At 39.2% G+C, this 22,826-nt stretch overlaps 1 protein-coding gene across 1 annotated transcript in view; it reads right to left on the bottom strand.

Annotated features, from left to right (window-relative positions):
• ARHGAP9 (Rho GTPase activating protein 9) overlaps window positions 1-22,826 on the bottom strand; it is a 109,045-nt gene that overhangs the window by 75,708 nt on the left and 10,511 nt on the right. Inside the window, exons 2-3 of the mRNA XM_018569536.1 lie at window positions 17,584-17,894; window positions 14,307-14,563 (exon numbers count right to left, since the gene is read on the bottom strand). Coding sequence (XP_018425038.1) covers window positions 14,307-14,563; window positions 17,584-17,884 — 558 coding nt within the window. The 5' untranslated portion in view covers window positions 17,885-17,894. The remainder of the gene's footprint in view (window positions 1-14,306; window positions 14,564-17,583; window positions 17,895-22,826) is intronic.

The following is a 22,826-nucleotide window of genomic DNA, read 5'->3' as shown; positions in this document are numbered from 1 at the left end:
ATCCATGTCCTTAGTCTGCTCGACTTCAGCAAACTGTTTGTGGGCTTTCTTGTGCATCATCTTTAGAAGAGGCTTCCTTCCGGGATGACAGCCATGCAGATCAATTTGATGCACTGTGCGGCGTATGGTCTGAGCACTGAGAGGCTGACCCCCCCACCCCTTCAACCTCTGCAGCAATGCTGGCAGCACTCATATGTCTATTTCCCAAAGACAACCTCTGGATATGACGCTGAGCATGTGCACTCAACTTCTTTGGTCGACCATGGCGAGGCCTGTTCTGAGTGGAACCTGTCCTGTTAAACCACTGTAAGGTCTTGGCTACTGTGCTGCAGCTCAGTTTGAGGGTCTTGGCAATCTTCTTATAGCCTAGGCCATCTTTATGTACAGCAACAATTTGTTTTTTTCAGATCCTCAGAGAGTTCTTTGCCATGAGGTGCCATGTTGAACTTCCAGTGACCAGTATGAGAGAGTGAGAGCAATAACACCAAATTTAACACACCTGCTCCCCATTCACACCTGAGACCTTGTAACACTAACGAGTCACATGACACCGGGGAGGGAAAATGGCTAATTGGGCCCAATTTGGACATTTTCACTTAGGGGTGTACTCACTTATGTTGCCAGCGGTTTAGACATTAATGGCTGTGTGTTGAGTTATTTTGAGGGGACAGCAAATGTACACTGATATACAAGCTATACACTCACTACTTTACATTGTATATGTACATGTACTTTACACAGTATAATATAATATTTACAAAAATGTGAGGGGTGTACTCACCTCTGTGAGATACTGTATGTGTGGTTTAATAAGTGTGTGTGTTATATTTGTGTATGTTACATTGCATGTGTGATGTGTGTTTTATTGAGTGTGTGTGTTTTTATGAATGTGTGTGATGTGTGGGTTTGTTTTATGAGTGTGTATGGTATGTGTGCGTTTTTTATGAGTGTGTGATATCTGTGTGTGTTTTTATGAATGTTTGGTTTATTTTTATGGGTGTGTTTTTATGTGTGGGTGTGCTTTATGAGTGTGTGTGATATGTGTGTGTTTGATATGAGTGTGCACGATATGTATGATTTGTATTTTTATGAGTGTGTGATGTGTTATGATTGTGTTCTGTATGTTTATGGGTGTGTGGTGTGTGTGTTTTATGAGTGTGTGATATGTGTGTGTTTATGCATGTATGATTATATGTGTGTGATGATATGTGTTTGTATCTGTGAATGTATAAATGTTTGAATATGTGTGTTTCCCTATTTTGCCTAAGGCAGTGATGCTAAACATTTTTTAAACCCCAGCGCCCAAACTAAAACACAATACCAAACTTGTTTTCAGTGTTGGCACTTTGAGATAAATAAATTGATTTTGTGCTGCAGCTTGGGCACTCGGGTTCAAAAAGTTAGCCAGCCATCACTGGGTTAGGCCATAGGGATCAGAGGTGTTATTGAGGTAATTGACTCAAAGTTCCAGACACAATTCTCGCCTTGTAGGAGTCCTTTGAAGCAGAAAAGTAATGAAATACAGCTATAAGTAAAGTGCAAATATTTTACTTGACACACTTGGATGGTAATAGTTATTACAGATATGATATATTTATATCCTAACTACTTACAATAACCATTACCAATAACCATAGACAGATGTCGAGAACCGGTGTCCCCATTGGAAAATGTCCCCTTCACTTCTGTTCAGGTGACAACTTCAAAGTTTGGATTTACCCGTACTTTTATTCCCAGTGACAGTGGTCAATAGAACAAATAAGGTGAATCTCTCCCAGTGGTTACACAGACAGCAATAAAAAAACCTGACAGAGGTTCTAACCATTTCCAACCCTATCCCAAAAAAAATTTAAAACATTTTTGGCAGTATACACACTTTAAATAACTTGACTTTCCTATGTTTCGAATTCTTTTTCTTACACGTGACTTTTCTTCATTGTGTAACACTTTTTTTTGCTTCTTCCTCTTTTGCATTATGGCATAGTTTGTTGAATACTTTGTAGGACTGTATGAATGTGAATGTTAAAATCTCAATTAGAAATGTTTTAATGCACACTATGGTTCTCTTGGCATCTGTGCACTGCAGGAACGTTTGCATTACCACAATGCACAAATATGCATGTTTTGCTGATCGATGCAAGCCTCCCTGATGAGTTCTTCAAGGTCACAGAAAGACTCAGCTCAGGCATCTTGCTTGATATATAGGTGAGTATATGGCAGGTATCCAGGGGAAGCGCTTGTTACCATGGGATGGCGGGCTGCCCCTGCCCTGTCCCCACACACAATGCAATAAAACACGTTAAAATGCCCTACATGTGTGTTTTCTTGGAGCTAATCATGTCAACTTATTTATGTGTCAGCTCCTTCCCCCATGACCTCACAGGACAGCACCCTTAAAAAAATCAATAAATTGGATTAACTACCCTGCCCACAATGTTCCTTTTTTGTCCTTGCTCCGGATCAATTCCATCAGTTTCTACTGCTACCTTCCCACCCTGGTTCAGCCTCTTCAGGGTGGTGGACTCCTAGGACAGAGGTAAATCTTCCATATTAGGAGTACCCATGTGCCAGGGAGCATGGCGGCTTATAGATCCGGCCTTTTTGTTACTGGCAGGCACGCACATTTGGATTATGTCCGCTGGCTCTCTCCCTGATACTTACACCTACCCTTACCTTCAATGGCTGCTGCGGGTGTCTGACGTCAGACTTCCCCCCTGTTGTATTGCACTGAAAGTACATTAAGGGTCCATTCACAGGACGTGCGTTGGCGCTGCACTGCCAGTTGTTTCTAGCGCAACCCCAGCGCAAGACTAGGCAATATATTGTAAAGCGCTGCGCAAACTGTTGGCGCTATATAAATCCTGTATAAAAATAATAATAATAATTTGCTTTGTCACGTATGGGCCCCATTCAAACCACTGCACTGCCTTACTTTTTTGAGCGCAGAGGGATGCAATTTGGAACACACATCTCGCACAACGCAGTGCCCGTATAACTGAATGAAATGTCACCTGAGACATCTCAATAAAGTTTTTTTTTTAAAGTACATAGTGTGATGTGCTGGGATCAGCGCATTGGCACAGTGGCGAGCACTGCACATGAGCCGCTGTGCATTTTGCAATTTGAAATAGCCAATAGCAGGCTGGCTATTGCTCCCCATTGTTTACATTCTGCTGCCGACCACAGAATCTAGCTGCCGGCCGCAGCAAGATGTAAACAAAGAGTTTTGTCAGCAACTAAATAAATTTAGTGTGTACCAAGCAACCAGCATTTTTCTAGTGTGCATCCTGCGACCAGAAAAAAAATCGAGGACATATTATGTCCTTGATTTTTTTTCTTTTGCCAGTGGTTCGAATGGCGGATAATGGGGAGTATACTGTAATAGGTTTAGTCACTGTAGTTGCTGATTATTTTTAGTTGTGCTGATTCTTTATCAATTTTGCTAATTATATATATTTATTTGGCACAAGAAGCAATGGGCAATTTATTGCATCTATTCACTTCAAAGTTCAGAACATTTACAGACAACAAAAACATGCTGAGTAACTGACGGAAAGGTCCCAAGAATAAGAATTCATGTTACTATAATAAACTAAATGATGCCCAGCGTGTGTGTATGACTATATATATAGATATATATCTATATATCTATATATACATACTGCAGGTCCCACATCTGCGCATGCGCAGGATCTCGTTTCAAGATGGCGGCAGAGGCAGCAGAGTGGTGCAAAGAGAATTTTGCCTGAAAGGAACACAACGCCACTGGACTAGTAAGTATTGTTTATATTCTTTTCATAGACAATTATTAGAGATTTGAAGTTTCATTTTGGCAAGGAGTGTGGAATTCACTTTTTGAGAAAAAATAATAAATTCACAATTGCGCATTTTGTTTTCTATTGGAGCCAGTAAAGCATTGCAACCACGGATAGTAATATTCTGGCTTCTGCAGATTCTCCCTCCCATCCATGTCCGTACCTCAGTAACATGGAGGAAGAGTGAATGGACTACAAGTGCGACATCACCGCAATCTATTGACAATAACAAGTCCCTCTGCCGCTGTGATTGAGGAGACTTGTAGTTTCTCTATTCACACGAAGGACCTGTGAATGGATGATGCAGCTGTGTCGGCGGAGCCCAAAACAGCTGCGGTAAGTTCAAAATACAGCAGCACTTTGCAATTCAGGTAAGTGGGGAAGGGGGGGGGGGGGGTTGCCATGTGACCATCTTTCATGTTACAATCTGAATATGCATGTAGCATAATACATGGTCCAAAAGGTGAACTTAGCTTTGAAGAACAAATTTACCTATTGGCAGGCATATTTAGACAGATAGGACAAGTGAACCCTGGTAACTAAGGTGAGGGTAATCTATAGGGATCATGAGGAAATGTGAACATTTATGTAAAAATAACCGTATGTGTAATTGACCGGATCAGTCATTCAAGTTTCCTGACAACTGGTACATAATGCTCTTTGCTGAAAAAAAGGTATTTCATGCAAAACACAGTTTCTACAAACATATTTTAAGGAACTAACCTCAACTAACTTGCTGAACAACTTGCTGTTTATTTTGAAAGAAATGCCTTCATGACTGTGTACTTCTAAAAGCTGAACTCCAGGAGAAGCAGCTATTGTCTATGGGTGTGTTTTGTGTATTTCTTCCAGATCTGTCCAGTAATCCAATGTGAAACCTTGCCTGTGTGCAGGAGCTTCCTGTAATAAAGACCGGTCACTGCTGCTCTCTCGCCTCGTGCAGGGTCACTGGTCGTGTCTCCGCCCCTCTTGATTCCTGCAGGCAGCCTGTAGTGGGTGGGGTCTTCTGGATCCCTCCTACAGCTCTCCTCTCTGCAAAGTCTATGTACAGTGAGGATGTCACTGTTACTTTTGCAAGGTAAAGTTGGACTTTTTCTAAAAGCATTTAGTGCTCACAAAGTGGATGAATACCCTTGGTGGCTATTGGGGGAAATATTGAAATTGAAGTTTTCGTGTTTAGATTTCAGCTATAAAGTTTATCTTTTTTCTAGTTTAGGACGGAATTCCCCACTGCAAGAATAAAGATTTTTTTTGTCCCTGGAGTTCAGCCTCAAGATTGAGACTTTTAAAAGTCCAAACACGAGTGATTCTCTTTTAAAAACATTGTCTACGTGTATAGATTGTAATTACATTATATGGAGATGTGAGGGGGGGGCATATTTGCATATGTAGTGTCTGCTTCCTGCTTAGTAATACTGAAGTCATTGAGCCTTACCACATTATTGCAAGTCTATGGGGTTGATTCACTAAAAGAGTAGAGCATGTTCACTTTGCAAGGGAATTTTCACTGGGCTTAGTGAATGTGGGGAAGCTGTGCTGACTTCAGTCCTCCAATTTTTGTTTTTCCTATTTTATCTTCATTGCACATGATTAGGTATTCTTTGCAAAGTGTATTTTCACTTTATTCACTAAGCTAAGGGAACATTCTCTTTTAAAGTGGAAATGTCCTTGCAAAGTAAACATACATTATTTCTTTAGTAATTCAACCCCTATAAGTCAGGTCTGAATCTACTTTCATTAAACCACAAATTCAGCATTATGGACAGCCGGACTCCTCAAGGAATAGAGGCACTTTCATTGTAAGATGCAATGATTTGCTCTCTGGTCTAATGTATGCACCAAATTAATGTATCTGTGAAATGGGCAAAGTGTGTGACATTCACCTGATTAATACAGGGTGGAATAGTACAATTAGAACTGCTCTCCAGTGTACAATAGATGTAGGCAAATGTTACTTGACTCAGCAAATGTGCAGGCAAATCTAACCAGCAAAGTGCTTTTTAAATATGGTGAAATCCTACCATGTTACGTCTTTATAAATACACACCTAAAATGCCCTATGGAGTTCTTGAATACTTTTCATGAAAGTCCAGAAGTACTTTATATTGTGCGTCTCAGGGTGGTTGAAGTGGCTGTTTCTATCTGTGTACATTGAGTTATCCTTGTATTGGGCTCAACTCGGTCTTGCCTGGTGCTTTATGACCTTCCATTAGCTGCCTAGGGGGAGGTATAGTTTCAACCCGCTTTTGCCTTCCCTTGTTCTACCGTTTTCTCCCTTTGCTGTCCTTTTTCTCTCCCTTACCCCTCTCCGCCCTACTTTCCCTCCCCCCTCCCCCCTTTCTTTTTTCTTTTCATTTCTCCCGATTGCTTCCTTCTTTGTTATTTGTCCTATAGGAAGGGATAGTCTACAAGATGACGTTTCTTATTCCCCTTAGTCGTAAACAGGTTGGCCACTCTGGAATATATTTTTGCTTTGTTATGATCTTTTTCTGTTGTGGACTGTCTCATTGTCATGGGGACATATCATTTTGGACTTCCGAGTGATCAGGGGATACTATTTGCTGGGGGTGCTCACCTGTGGTGGCTCTCTTTGTTTTATGTTTCTTGATTATTGTTTAATAAAATCTTATTACATAAAATAAATACTCCCCTAACAATTAGAGCTGTGCGTTCCCTGCCACACAAATCGGAAAAAAAAGGATAATATACTGTATGCTGCTGTTACTTCAACATTTTGTCATGCTTGAGGTTCAACCTTTACGGAAGTTTCATCACTACCTGCTTCAACAATTTTTGCAATAGTAACTAAAGAATATATAATTTCAGCCATACCCAACACTATTTCATTGTCCTACTCCCACTGCTAACATGTCATTCATATGATTATGCATATATTATTAAATATTAAACATGATGCTACACCAGACATTCACTGGCTGTGTATGCATTCTAAATTTGTAAGCTTGCAATCTAATCTATTCACATAATAATTCCATTCTACTGTATACAATCTAAATAGATACATCAAATCACCATTCACAGAACAATTCCATTCTTTTTTATACAATAATAATGGCTACATTAAATCACCATTCACAGAACAATTCCATTATTTTTATACAATAATAATGGCTACATCAAATCACCATTCACAGAACAATTCCATTCTTTTTTATACAATAATAATGGCTACATCAAATCACCATTCACAGAACAATTCCATTCTACTGTATACAATCTAAATGGCTACATCAAATCACCATTCACAGAACAATTCCATTCTATTGTATGCAATCTAAATCTGTTGCAAACAGCTCTATTCCATGACTTATACAAAATCCCAGACTACTAATGGTGTCCAAGTTGTGTTTATGTAGTTATTATGGATCACCTGCACTCCATACAGCTTCATCAACCTCTGTCTTGAGAAGGGTGGTACTGGCAGTGATTACACGGATGGCGCTGTATGAAACCTCCAAATGTTAAATGTAAAATCAACAGCACGCGCAAAAGTTATTCCTCGTTCAGTTCATTGAACTTATGTCACATGCGTCATACAAGCCAACGTTCTGGGGCCACGCAGGGTCCCCTCTTCACGATGACACAGTCACTATGTCAGGACCCTGTGTGACGGCGCAACGTTGACTTGTATGACGCATGTGACATAAGTTAAAAAAACTGAACAAGGAAATATGTTCACCAGTGCTGGTGATTTTGCATCTAAAATTTAAAAGTTCTATTTATGACTGATATATCATTCCATTACATGTTACATTCCCCCATCCGTTACCTGTGTATGACCTCCAGTACATTTTTTATACATAGTTCCAGTTCATTACTTACAATTTCAAACTGTTGCCTATAAGCAGTTTCAGTCCATTTTTTCAAGCACAATTTCGTGATATTGCCTGTCATCACTTCCAGTCCATTACATGTGTATAGTTCCAGTACATTTTCATTATGTTTGCCTGTGTTCAGCCTGCATACAGTTGCAAGAATACTGTATACCTCTGTTAACTGGTCTGTATTGCCATTATCTGTGAGTAATTTAATTCTAATATTTGTGCATATATTCTCACTGTGTTCTTTTCTGATTCATGGTTTGGGTATAATTTCAGCCTACAGTCTGTGTTATAATATTTGTTCTAATACCATTTACACAAATCAATATTATTTAGAATACACCTTTTATACCACAACTACTGTTTGACCCTGCTATAAACTGGTCAAAATGTTTTATGAAATACAATAAAGCTTAACGCATGGAAAATATTCCCCCACATAGAATACTCACCAGTTCATGCAACAAGGTCAGGCATTGCTAGCAGGTAAACAAGAGGGACACAGACAGGTCTCTGCTGTACTGGAAAATTATGCAGCTTGTTTCCTTTTTTGTTGTCTGTTAGATACAGTCAAGAGACCAACATGTGTAGGCAGGTACTACATTGGTGTACAATGATGAGTCACATACAGCATATACCCTCATGTGTTCTCTTGGTGAAATGTCCCATGCTTCTATTTAAGTCATCTTCTCCCCTTTCCACTACTAGCCTATTGCCAGCTTGCTATGCTCTGTTCTTTTTCTGAAAAGAGGAACTATATTATGCTTGATTTTGCAAGGGAAGGGTTTTAAAACAACAGACATCTCCTCCCTGCTTTTATCGCTCAGATTTATTCAGCCAGTGTCTTCATCTCAAACCGTCCTATTTAGTAAGAAATGTGTATGAAATGCATTTGGGCTACAGCATTCAGTGAGATATGTGTTAAGTTGGCCCTCTATGTATGCATGTGAGCTAGGGACCTTAGATTGTAAGCTCCTTGAGAGTAGGGACTGATGTGAATGTGCAACTATGTTAAAGCGCTGCGTAATTTTTCGGCGCTATATAAATACCTGGAATAAATAAATGATTTAATGCCAAAGTAACGAGGAAGTAATAAATTTAAATGTTAAAGTATGTCAAAAGCCAAAACTTTTTAAACATTTTTTAAAAGATTAGGGGTGGGTTAAAACCATTAAACCACTGTCAGTTTTTGTCATCTGTGTCTTATTTGGGAGGTTTCCCTTTACTTCCTGTCTTGTACACTCAATAGCAACTGACAGGTTTTTTTTTTTTCCAATGTGAGAGAAATCCCCTTTTAGACAGCTGTCACCAGAACATGTGACCCATCAGAAGATTCCCCCTCTATTCCTGTTCTCGAAATTTTGGGTCTGCCCTCACTTTCATTCCGAATGATATTGGCGATCAGGACAATTATAGAGCAAAGATCTCCCTAGACCCTAGGACTGCAAAGTAGGGGGAGGCAGATAGCCTATATTTTCACATCTTTCTTATGTCTTCAAACTGAAAAATACTAGGAAATATGATTTGCTATGGTGAATTCTCTTATTTACATTGCAGTGAACCAAAACATTTCTCCACTTTCAAATACCTCATCCAGAGGGAACATAGTAGGACAAAAACAAAATAACTTTTTATTCATTACTATAACGTGAATCATTAAAAGCACCTAAAATACATTCTGTAGGGCCCTGCATCAATCTGTATTAGTGATCATTACTATCTCTGATATGGAATAATAACTGTTTCTTACTATAGTACGATACACTGTTCCTGGAGAATAATGTCCATAGTTAATAATCAATAATAAACCACTTTATGTATGCATCACCATCACTCCTGTATGGTTCTAAAGTTCAAAAGATTGTAACCTTAGACTGTCCACACTTACAGGGATATTCACAAAAGGGTGAATGGTTTGGAGAAGGCAGGAGAAGTGGACAATCTAGGACAACATAGCTGAACTGGAAAGTGAGCTGAATTGGAGAATGTTTCGAAATCCGTTATTTTGTCCTAGATTGTTCACTTCTCCTGCCTTCTCCAAACTCTTCACCCTTTAGTGAATAAACCTGTTAATTTTGCTAATTTGTGGTCCTGAGCACAAGAAAAACAGCAATATAGTGATTCCACAGCAGATGCAAAACATCTACAAAAGGATTGGATGTAAAACAAATACACAAGGTAATCACCATACTATTAGTGCTGTTTAACATCAAAGTGTATTCACTGTAAATTTTCTGAAACAAAAGTTGCAAGGTTTCTATTGATCTATTGATAATATTCATCCTCATGTAATTAATTAGAACTGAAACCAAAACTTTTTTTTTTTGGATAGAGTAACGTAGGGTTATAAGCACTGAAGGCATTTGTGTCTCATTTGGGTAGATTTCCCTTCACTTCCTGTTCGATAGCCACAACAGGAAGTTAGAGGAAATCCCTCCAAAGAAAGGGAAAACTCCCAAGGTAAAAAAAAAAAAAAAAATTGTCATGGACAGCACATGATTTAATGTGAAATTAAGCCATAGTTCATCAGATGAACCCTCACAGCCATATAAACGGGCCGGGGTTGTAAAAAAAATTGACATATTCAGTGACGGAGTGATTTGCATGATGTTTGGTTTTATCTGGTAAAGAAGATCTAAAATTAATTGTAATCTGAGATTTTATTATGGGAGAATGAGTTGAGAAAAGCACCAGGTCTAAATTGCTGATGACACATAATCTACTATATTTTTGAAAAATAACTGAAGGTCTGAAATAATGGACATGACCTGTTTTGTTGAAACTCAGCAAACAACAATGTATTGCATGTGTATAGTGGTGCCTCGCAGTGCAAGTGTGCTATTGCAACTGTAATAGTGCATAGGGGTGCCATCCAAAAGAATAGCAGCGCAATGCACTGTGGTTTGCTCATTATTACGTCTTGTGGTAATACACAGTAAAATGCATTTTTCTGTACAATTACCATACCATGAGGATGTGACTGGGTCCTTACTGTTTTTTTTACTTCAGAACCAGTTACAGATAAAACCTATTTATATCCATCTGTACCATTATTGCTCTTTCTAGAACAACATTGCGTGGTAATGTTGCTCAGATGCAGCCTGATTATAGAGCCCTTGATTCAGTTTTTATAGAGCTACTCCATACTTGTTAGAACTCACCAATACAAGATTTTAATGTTTTGTGTCAACTTTATTATTATTATTTAGGTAGACTATGTTGGTTTGGGTCAACATTATTATTTTTGTATGTTTATGTTTTTTTATGTTTATTTGTTTATGTTTTTAAACTGTTGTTTTATATCTGTTTTATCATACATAATTAATAAATAAACATTTAATATCTAACAAAGGACTCAGCAAGCACTACTAGTTATCTAAAGGGAAAGCACAATAAACATTGCTTGCTCTGGAGAACCCTTTATTTGATTGAAAACTGGTACTAAGCCCTCTGATAAGAAAAGAGTCACTGCCTTGATGACCAATTGCAGTTTGATAAACAATGGGCTTCTATTGGCACACCTAAAAGCTGAATTGCCTGAATATGTGAAACAACGACTAGAGCTCCACCTGCTGGCACAATTGAGGACTGGATAATATTTATCTACAATATTTTATATTTGCCTAAAACATTATTTTAAAAACTTTTTTTGTATTCTTATATTTGGTCATCACTATTATAAATAAACAATTATAAAATAATAGTAAGGAAATCCACAATACATTCCCTTTAAGACTACAGCAATATGTGCCTAAAACCGTGATAGACAAAGAGTGAATGTTCAGCTGTTATAGAATTGCAAGCTCCAACATGCTCTTGGAACATGCTACTGGTCAATTATCACTGGCTTAAAGATATCACTATCAAATTGAGTTCAACACTTTGATATGATGGTAATAAGAGACAACAGTAAATGTAAGTCACAGTACAAGGATTACAAGGGGCTAAGAGTGCTGGGAGTGCAGTTAATTATATAGGTCATATTCACACTATAAAGTGCACAGAGCAGAATCAGCACAGGACAGAGCACAGGACACAGCACTGTGTATTGACTACGGTTTTGATGAAAAGCAAGGCTGAAATACTGAATGGTTACAGAATCATGTTTCCTCGTGCTAGAAATAAGTAAAACAAATACTGAAAGACATTCTTTGTTGAGTACATACATTAATACATTCAATGTGGTTGAACCTGTTTGACAGCTCTCATGAGAATAAATAAAAGTGTACAGAAACTGCACTGATCATAAACAAGAGGAAGAACAACATTTTGGGGGACTGGCTCCACAAAGGAAGTGATCAATTTAACATAATCCTGCATGTCATTGCGATAGTGACCAGTCAATTGACTTAGCTGTGGTGATGTAGAGTTGCTGTACAACCACCAACTCAGCAGACAGGTAGCCAGTTAACATTCTACCAGACAAGGGCAACATTTAGGATTCCCATATGTGCCTTCAGTGTTAAAATCCAAAGTAGGTATAAAGGCACTCATGGGTCTTGTAGTGGAGATAAGTAAAAGCATCAGCATTTTATTGTCAACATATTAAAGGAGCTTAGTCCATCTTTATCAAGGTCCTTCAGATTTACATAGACAACCCCAGCAGAGACCAGTCACTAATGGTGTACAACAAGGCTATGTTCTAGGTTCTTTTCTATATAATCTGTTTGTATGTGATATAACAGAAGGCTTGGTAGGCAAGGTATGCATTTTTGCAGATGGCACAAAGGTGTGAAAATAGGGTTGATGTTCCTGGAGGTATTTGTAATGCAGAACGTGCTTTGGCATTGCTGGAAAATTAGTCAAAGCAGTACAAACTGACGCTCAATTTTCTTAAATGCAAAATAATATGCAAAAGAATCCTCAATATTGAGGGTACACTATTGGCTAGAATTACAAAGGATAAAGATTTTGGGTGTGTTTATTTCAGATTATTTTAAATTGAGCACTGTGGCCTGCCAGTGAGGAAAGCAAACATAATTATTTGGTGAATCATTAGAGGAACTACCAGCAAACTGCAAGGCACTGGAAAGCTACATATTTAGGGAGCAATGACATGGGAAGACATACCAATGGCCATTACACAGAAATTATGGAAATAAAAAGGCTTTTTGTGTCCACGTTGCTCCAAATAAAATTAATGATTAGTGATTTTGAGCTTTTAATGTTGTGCTTTTCAACCCATGCGGCTACACTGAGTTTTATAGTGGAGAGCCACATGAGCTGCATTCCAATATGGCTGACCATTAATTCACTTAGTAAAAAGGAAAAGGGGTCCTTTGGATCTGTAACTGGTTTCCCAACAGTGTCTGCTCTTTCAAATGTCCAGCAGGACAAACCATCGTCTATCTCTCTTGTGCTTTGGATTCTTTTCTAAAAGAATGGTTTTAAATGATTGCCCCTTATGTCACAGTACCTGGCCTTCTCAATAAAGTCAGTTAGCCATGGGTTCTATGGCCAGCTTTTGTGTATTCATATGTATCTATTTTTTGTTTCCTAAAATGTTTCGTCCTAAACAAAATATAATAGTGCAATTCCCAGCACTGAATTCTTGGTGCTTTAAAAAAAAGTTAATCTGCACTGAAACAAGAGGGTTTCTTAGCCAATAGCCAAAAGCTAACATGCTAATCTAATGTGATATCTTGGCCAAACAGGTTACAGGTTATAAAGGCATTGGATATGATCCATTGGCTAATTTATAGTTCCTTTTTGAATGTTTTTTCATATAAATCAATTATGGACAGAATGTCTAAATAATTTTTTTAAACTATGCACAGATGAACCGTGACAGTCTTCAAAACAAATATTGTATCATACTGGGTCCCTTTCATTATACATGTGAATTGCATGGATAAATGTGTGTAAGTTTAGCTTAAGAGCTGTACTTTGGATTGAATAGGGAATGGTAAAATGTAGACATGTGCACTGCCAAAAAATTCGTTTCGTTTCGTTTTAAATTCGGATTTGTGTTATTTCGTTTTTCGGGATTCGGGTGTGAAAGTCAATTCGGATTCGGAATTCGGATTCGGACGAAATTCGGTAGCGGTAGTTCGAACGTTCGTTTCGTTTTCTGTTCGTATTTGATTCGTTCGTTCGTTTGCAGCAAAGTGACATTTGAGGGGGAAAAAATATTTTTCTCCAACGAACGAAACGAATAAGAAACGAATAAGACACGAATAAGAACAGAAAATGAAACGAACGTTCGAACTACCACTACCGAATTTCGGAAATGGAAATTCGGATTCGTTTGCATTCGTTATGTCTGTAATTCGGAATTCGGATACATCCGAATGTCCGAATTTCCGAAAATTTGTCCGAATTTCGATTCGGAACGAAACGAATCGCACATGTCTAGTAAAATGGTTTTTTGCTCTTTGTGTCCCACCAGAGAGATTTCCCTTTACTTTCTCTCATAGAGACACAACAGGAAGCCAGATGAAATTTCTCCAAAGTGAGGGGAAATCTTCTCTTTTACAGTTGTCACTGGAACTGGTGTCTCCCTATAAAACCTGTGATTCTAATTTCTACTCATGCTATCATTTTTTTTGTTTCAAATGCCGTTAGAGATACACTTCAAAACGTCACGTGAAAGCCAGTAAGAAAGCACAATCTACAAATAAAGTATAAATCAATTGAATTTTTATCTCACCTTTTCAGAAACACATTTTTGGAATGTTGATTTCTGCTTTTCACTTTTTGGGAACTGTCCATGCCACGAAGAACTGAGAGAGAAGCTGGCGGACTTCTTATGAGTTCTTGTTAAAACATTGGTTAGAATTGGCTTCTCGGCATCATTTTGTGGAGAACCTTCACATTTCTGTTTAACATAGTAATGTTCCTCCATCAGAGACGGTGCAAAGCAGGAAACCAACAGGTTATCCTGGGATCTGTGAAACAGTTTGCTCCCTGAAAAGAAAAATTCTCACGAATAAAACAGAATGGCCTCATGTTAATTTTGCACATTTGCTTTTTACATCAGGAATCGGTATTAACGCAAGGAATAATATCTTCCACTTATCTGGTCACTACCAACCCTGTGCCCAAACCACCATTTTAGTTTCTATTCTGTGCTTCTACATTGCTCAACTGTTGCTGTAGTAGACTAACCAAAACCACAGTGAAGGGAATTTACTAAAAGTGGAGCAGCCAAAATCTAGAACAGTTGCCAATAGTAACCAATCAGCTTCTCTCTTTCATTTGTAAAGCTTAACTGAACAAACTGAAGATAGAAGCTGATTGGTTACTATGGGCAACTGCTCTGGATTCTGTCTGCTAAAGTTTTGATAACTTCCCCAGTGTGTTTAAATTGATAATTTCTCTTTATACAACAGAATATTAAAAATGCTTTGTGAATGCTTGATGAATCACATAAAGATAGCATGAATGAGACATTTTTGGAGTATCCTTCTCTTATTGAAGTCTAAGGAGGAAAGAGAGAACAATCACTAATAGTTGTTGCTATGCATGCACATTTAAGCATTTTGCAATTTTGGAAGATAAATTGCACTAATGAAAATCTCTTCTGTAGCAGCTCACATTAAAAGTATGTGATACACACAAAGGGACTAATCTCATGAGAGTTATAAAGCAATATTAAACCTTCCTTTTTTAATATTTGCTATATGGATGCTCACCTTTGCCTGAGGCTGTTGTTGTTTTTCTTTAAAATCTTTAAATTCCTAGTTTTCAAGTGGGTCCCCGCTGCGTTCTTCTTCCCCACTCCCTGTACGGGTGCCTCCGTCGGCTAATGGAGGCACCCGTTCACGCTTGTGCCCGCAGTGGCTGTGTGCGCCCATAGACATACACAGCCCTGTGGCAGGCCACACCCCTTCTCCCTTTGATTGATGGCAGAAGGAGCCAATGGCTCCTCTGCCATCAGTATCCTCCCTCTGCAACCAGGAAGTACGAGGGAACAGAAGATCACTTCGGGCCCGGGGGCGGGGACGAGCGGCGCTGACAGTTAAGTGTGGGGGGGACTGGGGGAGAAAAAGTGGGAGATTGTAGTCCATCATGGGAGTAAACTTGGAGCGGTGGCTACTTTACAACACACATAGTGACCATGAAGAACAAACGTAGCCACCCTCCAGAAGAAAGGACAGTGTCAGCACCAATTCAGAGATGATTTGAGGATCTACAGCCGAGTGATACACAAATGAGATACATTTTTGTTAATAGTTAAGGTACTTGAATGTATTTTTAAGATTTAACTCCAGAGTTTAGTGTCACTTTAACAAAACAGATCATTGACTAGTTGAAAGACTTCAACAAATGTTATTGTTGCCACAAACTTCTTGACAATGGTAAGGGATGTGACAGTTTGAGGCATCACAAGACTGGCCAACTGTCCTTCTAGGTGTTTACATCATATTGTCTCTATATGAGTGAGAATCTATCATTTTCTTTGCACTGTCTATTACTGACTTCTTGCTTGATAAACTGTTACTGTCAACAGTAAACTAGAAAAAACTTTGCAAAGAAAAATAAACTTTTTGAAAGTATTCTCAGTCTTGATCATTCTTGATCTCTGACCCCTAATACTGCAGCTTAAGCGTCAAGCTCAGACAACAAAAGTAAAGTTGAATAAAGGTAAATGGAAATCTTTTAGGGGTCTATTCACTAAGCTGCCGTAGGCAGCCGAGTGACTAACCGACCCCAAGCGAAGTGAGCCGAACGCTGTTCGGCTATTCACTTCAGGCTGGTACGGCTGATTCCAGCCGTACTTCGGCTGAAATCAGCCGTACATCGGCTGAAATCAGCCGTACATCGGCTGAAATCAGCCGTACATCGGCTGAAATCAGCCGTACATCGGCTGAAATAAGCCGTACATCGGCTTGCTGAAGCTAGGTTTGGATGCTCAGCATGTTCGGCCGACCCGAAGTGCAGAAGGAGTTCGACTCAGCCGTTCCAACATATGGATCGGCTAGGCCGAACCTCCGGCAGGCCACTCGCTGCTGTTCGGCCTATTCTCATAGATGCCGAACAGCAGTGGTACCGAGCAGAATAGAAAAACAGTTAAAAAAGTAGTAAAAAATAAAATAGAAAACGATTGGGCGGAGATAGCAGTGGCAGCTAGCTCGGCCCAACTGTTTTCTATTTAAAAAAATCACCATAGGAATGCATAGCTAGATTCCTATTGGCTATTTCACTTTGCAATAGCCAATAGCAAGCTAGCTATTGCACCCGCCCTCTGCTGCTGTCAATCACTAGAGGGGACCTGATGGAGAACTTCAGGTCCCCTCTGCAAATTGAAATAGCCAATAGGAATCTAGCTATGCATTCCAATGGTGATTTTTTTTTTATGTATTATTCTGACGGCAGCCAATGGCTCCGATGTCAGAAGAAAAAAAAAACAGAGCAGGGAAAGGTTTACTCTGCTCGATCGAGCAGAGTAAACCTTTCTGGGAGAAAGTGTTTCTCTCCCGGGTGGCCGGGAGCCACTATCTAATAGCAGGAGACTCCCGGAAGCGCCTGGGAGAGTTGGGCTGCCTGGAGATCAGTGTCCCTGGTTACTTGCCACAGACAGACCAATTAAAAACTTACAGACTTTAGAAACACTTTAAAGTGGTGCAATATATTGGGTAACTCAGGCTCACTTTCTGAAAGCATTTTCAATCCACTGATTTGGTCAATAAATAGTATTACTTGTTGTTGCATTCTATGTTATGTAAAATAAATGCAAACTTTTCAGTGAGCACACTTAGTAATTCAGAGGAAGAGGTCTTGTCGTCAGAATTCTAGAGAGATCATAAAACATTGGATGAATCAGCCTGCCAGCCTCTGCTCCAAACTTAAATGTCAGTGTATGGGTGCGTACCCACTTTAAGACAACATATTTTTTTATAATTTTATAGATTAGATCCACTTGCTAGGTTTTAAGAAATATCAGTATGACAAAAGTGTTAAAGCATATGAGAAGGGTATATTACCTTTTCTTACTTTATCTTGTTTTCTGTATCCAACACTTCTCCGAGTTATTAGCTCATTGATAAATAAGGTGGGTACTTGGAATGGCTTTGTGTTTTCACTATCTCCAACTTTCCTGACCTGCCACCAGTCTTTATTCAACTTGTTTAGCAATATTAGGACGTCAGCTTCTGTCAGACAAATTGTGCTCCCATCAGGAACCTTGAATGTATAGCTGCTTGTAACCTTAAGGAGCACAGGCTTTGTTGCAGGTGTTAACCTTTTCCAGTTGCGGCCTTCCAGCGTCCAAAGCCCAGAAAACATTTCAGGAAGCCTAAGAGAGGTTTATTAAAGTAGAATTAAACTCTTGAACTTTTTTTATAATAACTCCAGATCAAACAAATATACATTGCCAAGAAAAGCATTTCTGTTTTTTTGTCTCAAACAGCTCCAATTCTTTTGGCTGAGCTTCCTGTTCAGTGCAAGATCACAAGGGACAGAGCACAGTTTCTAGCAGCTGTCCATCTACTGGCTTGGAAAAGGGAGGAAGTAGGAGTGGGGAGCAGGAGGAGAAGAATGTCTTGCCTTGCTGTGCCTATGTAATTGTGGAAAGTCCATGGTCCCATTGCACTCCTGACCGCCAAATCCCTTTGAAAAGCGGGTGCTGCGGTAGTCAACGGGTGGCATCCGCTATAATCACAAATAAAGATAAAGACACCGGCACTCCAAATTCATGAGCAAACGTCTATTTATTGACGTGCAGCATAGTAAACAGCAACAAACGTTTCGGGGGCACAGAGGAACCCCTTCCTCAGGCAAAAGCTTTTCAGTCCCAATTTGGAGTGCCGGTGTCTTAATCTTTACTTATATATGTCATTGTGGAGACACACACAGCTTACTGGCACACACATGGGTGGCTCCATAGGATTCTTGCCAGGGAAAGAACCCACCATAAAACAGGATACCAGGGCCAGTGCTCAGGAGACCAACTGATTCTGCAGGAAGCTAAAAAACTTTGAATCAAGAAGTATCGTCCATTGCAATTCAGTTAATCAGCATTTGAACGCGTTTAAAACATTTGGCTTGTAAAATGTTTTAAGTAAATACCGGCTTCGTAATTAAAGTATCATTTGAAGTGGCTGATATAATTATTAAAGTGGAAATATAATTCACATTTACAGTTAACATCAAATTATACACAGAAACAAAGCTTTTTAAAACATGAACACACACTCACAATATATATTACATATATATCTGCCTGAAGAAACGTATACTAGATGTCATCATTCAGATCATTCACCTGCCTGAAGAAACATATACTAGATGTCATCATTCAGATCATTCACCTGCCTGAAGAAACGTATACTAGATGCCCTCATTCAGATCATTCACCTACCTGAAGAAACGTATACTAGATGTAATCATTCAGATCATTCACCTGCCTGAAGAAACTTATACTAGATGTCATCATTCAGATCATTTACCTACCTGAAGAAACTTATACTAGATGTCATCATTCAGATCATTCACCTGCCTGAAGAAACTTATAGTAGATGTCATCATTCAGATCATTCACCTGCCTGAAGAAACTTATAGTAGATGTCATCATTCAGATCATTCACCTGCCTGAAGAAACTTATAGTAGATGTCATCATTCAGATAATTCACCTGCCTGAAGAAACCTATAGTAGATGTCATCATTCAGATCATTCACCTGCAAGAAGAAGCAATCTAAACCCCTACCAACACACATTAATACACACACATTAGGGAGTCGGGACAATTATGACAGAATTAAGTTATACTGCTAATACATATTTTGTGTTGTGGCACGAAAATCCTTGGTGGGAGCTGAGCCCAGCACCCCAAATGTAACATTAAAAGGCCTGATTGTCACAGGCAGTGCTGAAATTGGGAGCATTATGTACAAAATTAATCAATTTATGGACATCCTTAAAGTGACATTAAACCCTCAGATTTTTTTAACATAAAACAATAGTGTAATGTGTGCCTTAATGTAATCCATGGTTGTTTCCCTTCTCTTTGCTGCTCTTCCTTTTAAATCTGTATCTGTTCTCATGCTCTGCACAACTTTGCTGTTTTGCAGCAGACTGCCTTGTCTCAGGAATGGATACACGGTGTCTGTGTATCCGTTTGTATAGGCTTGTAACCGGAGCCAGCACTACAGGAAGAGGCCCTGAGCTGAAAAGGGAAGTTCTTCCCAAGCATGAGAAGACATGAGGATTTAAAAGGAAGAGCAGCAAAGAGAAGGGAAACAACCATGGATTACAGTAAGGTACACATTACAGTATTGGTATATGTTAAAAAATCTGAGGGTTTAATGTCACTTTAATATCTACAATGGCTGCTACAAAGACAGAAGTGTGTGACAGAAATGGGTGACTTCAATTTGCACACTGGGCTTTACAGAATTTCTGGTAGAAAAGTTCAGACGGTGGAGTGCTTTAGACAGTACACAGAGTTCAGACATAGTTCAGGAGAGCAGGGTTCTCTCGAAGACTAAGAGAGTGCAATCATGCTGTTTAAGCTAAACCAGCTTTTACATGTAGGCACTGGCCATTAGTATTGCATAAAATTACTTTTTCTTTTCTGAATGGATTTCAGCTATGAACATTGTCTAATACAATTATGATTTTTAATCAGCTTTGTTGAACTATCTGCAAGCTAAGTAACCATGACTGATGGTGAAGGGTTGCAGTAAATTTGTGTGATTTTTGCCATGTGATTATATACATTCATATACCTCATACAGAGATCTGTTTGGGGCCCACTGCATATGTTCTCTGGCCATCTAGGCTTCAGGTATGAATGATGCCCTTCCATATCTCACTGCGTTCTGAATACCTGCCCAAACCCACTTTCTGGTCACATCAATTACATCAGCAGGAGAAAGTCTATGTGCCAGTAAAAGCCAACCCATACTGTCAGAAAATGATACATTACCAGTCCACCAAACCAAAGGGAGTTCAACTCCGCACTGCGGAAATTACGCTTGGAAGCTGATTGCTTGATAAAGGCAACAAGAAGACTTCTGGTTTGCACACTTTTCATATGTAAGCCCCAAAAAAGATATAGGATCGTGTGCTGTTACACGGTTGTAAGATATCACACAATTCATAGCCATAGTTAATATTCATACAAATGTGAAGTGAGAATTCACATAGTTAATTTTCCTTAAGCCGTTATCATTGGTGTTAGTATAGCTTATTATTATACTGCCATCTTGTGGGCGTTTTGGGTTATTTGAGTTCTTGGGCGTTTTGGGTTACCATGTTTTTCTGCATTTCTTCCCCCTGTGTGTATTGTACCGCAGTTCTTCTCCAGTAGTCGTTTAGTGTCATGTCTGCCTATAGCAGGAACACATGTACATGCTAGCTTGGAAACATTATCACCCTTGACCTTCAAATAGCGTGAATAGAATGAAGCATTTTGTGGATGAAAAGGTATTTTGGGAGTTCAGCTATCTGATAAGGATTTATCTGCAGTGATTATATCTGCTCATACTGGCCAGGCATAGAGGTCTCAGCAAGGTATAAATTGCTAATACAACAATCGGAGTCATAATAGATTGTGTCCGGGAATGCACGCGCTCCTGCACCGCTGCAATGTGAACAGAGCCTTAATGTTAAGCTATTATACTTTGTCAACTAGCTCATTTTTGACTATTGCTGTTGTTCAAGTAGCCATGATTTATCTTCTCTATTACCCTTCTCTATGTTTCCTTTCACTGGCATTGTGTTATTGGTATAGCTCACTGATTCATCATTCTGCTTATTGTAACTTTTTGTATTTTATAAACAGAAACTAAATGTTTGAGGTTTAATTTCCATTATTGCATTATTTATGTTAAACAAATACAATCACCACTTTCTATAAAAGTCCCCTGAAATTTTTGCTTTGCCGGAAATGTTGCCACCCCTTTGGAATTTTGCTATAGACGCCAATGACTTCACTCAAAATGGAAGAGTAGACTGGAAGTTCCTACTATCCAACCATGGTGTGCTGCTTGAGGCTTCCTAAGAGAACTATACATGGCCATTACCATTCACATGATTGTTGTAATCTTGATAAAACCATCTTTTAATACTTCCCTAATATAAATACATCATTTATAAACTGTTCCTCTTCTAGCTTCTTGATTACAAAGGGTGACTGACTAAGTGGGAATTTTTTTGTACTTTTGTTTTATGTACAGTATGTGGAATACATTCATTGAAAAATAACAGAACTGGTGCAGGATTAGAATGTTTAAAGTGTATGTAAAGCCAGCACTTTCTTTATTAGTTTTGGATAGGTTGGGAAAGATTTAGAACCTCTGTCATGTCTTTACTGCTAAAAAAAAAATTATTTAACTCTTGGCGCTAATGGCTGCCAGCTGTTTTTCACACAGACTTGAGGGGCTGCTCATCCAAGGCTCTGGGGCTTCCACCACCAACATAGAAAACAAAAGGGAACCGAGCGCCCCCTCCGTGTGTAAAATCGTTTATTAGGATAAATAAAACAAGGGATAAATGTACTCACAAGCAAACGTTTTCATCAGGCTTTAACAACAAACAAGAGGCCATTTAACACGGTATCTTAGCTGACTGCGGCCGTTGGGCGGTGATGTGACCAGAGGCTACCGTGTTACATAGTCGGGGCAATACCATGTTGGGTTACAGACAGTGTGGCCTCTTGTTTGTTGTTCTAAAGGGAGTATCTATTTGCTTAGAGTGATTTCCTGTTACATCCTGCAGTGTCTTTGGGATAGGAAGTAAAAGGAAATCTCCCCGACTTGACACAGACAGAAAAAATAAAAACCTTAAAGGAGTCTTTACCATTACGCAGAAGCTTAACTAGATACCTCAGGGCCCCAGTGCAAGAAACCATGAAGGCACCCCACCTATGTATTGCAGTAATTGTAATGAATATAAATTAGGATTATTTGTTGTCACACATTGTAGATTGCTGATTTATTTTCACACCTTTTTCTTTTCATTTCCATCTCACTGTCACCCTCCACAGCGATCTACATACAGCACAGTCGTACTCGCCCCCTCCACTACTCAACTCACAGCGCCGCCACGTTTATGCTCATCAATGAGCTCATCCACTGTCAGCATCTAAAGAGAGCGCATAATAAGTAGCTATATGCAGGGCCAGATTAACATAAGGGCAGGTGGAGCTCCCGCTCCAGGCCCACCTCCGCAAATAGCACCAGCTGGGCCGACACGAATCACGCCGGGCCGTCCCACCCCCTCAT

This window comes from Nanorana parkeri, unplaced genomic scaffold (assembly GCF_000935625.1).
Source record: "Nanorana parkeri isolate BGI_ZX_2015 unplaced genomic scaffold, ASM93562v1 scaffold35, whole genome shotgun sequence".
NCBI classification, from domain to species: Eukaryota; Metazoa; Chordata; class Amphibia; order Anura; family Dicroglossidae; genus Nanorana; species Nanorana parkeri.
The sequence above is the reverse complement of the archived record's forward strand: the minus strand, read 5'-3'. Positions and strand labels throughout refer to the sequence as shown.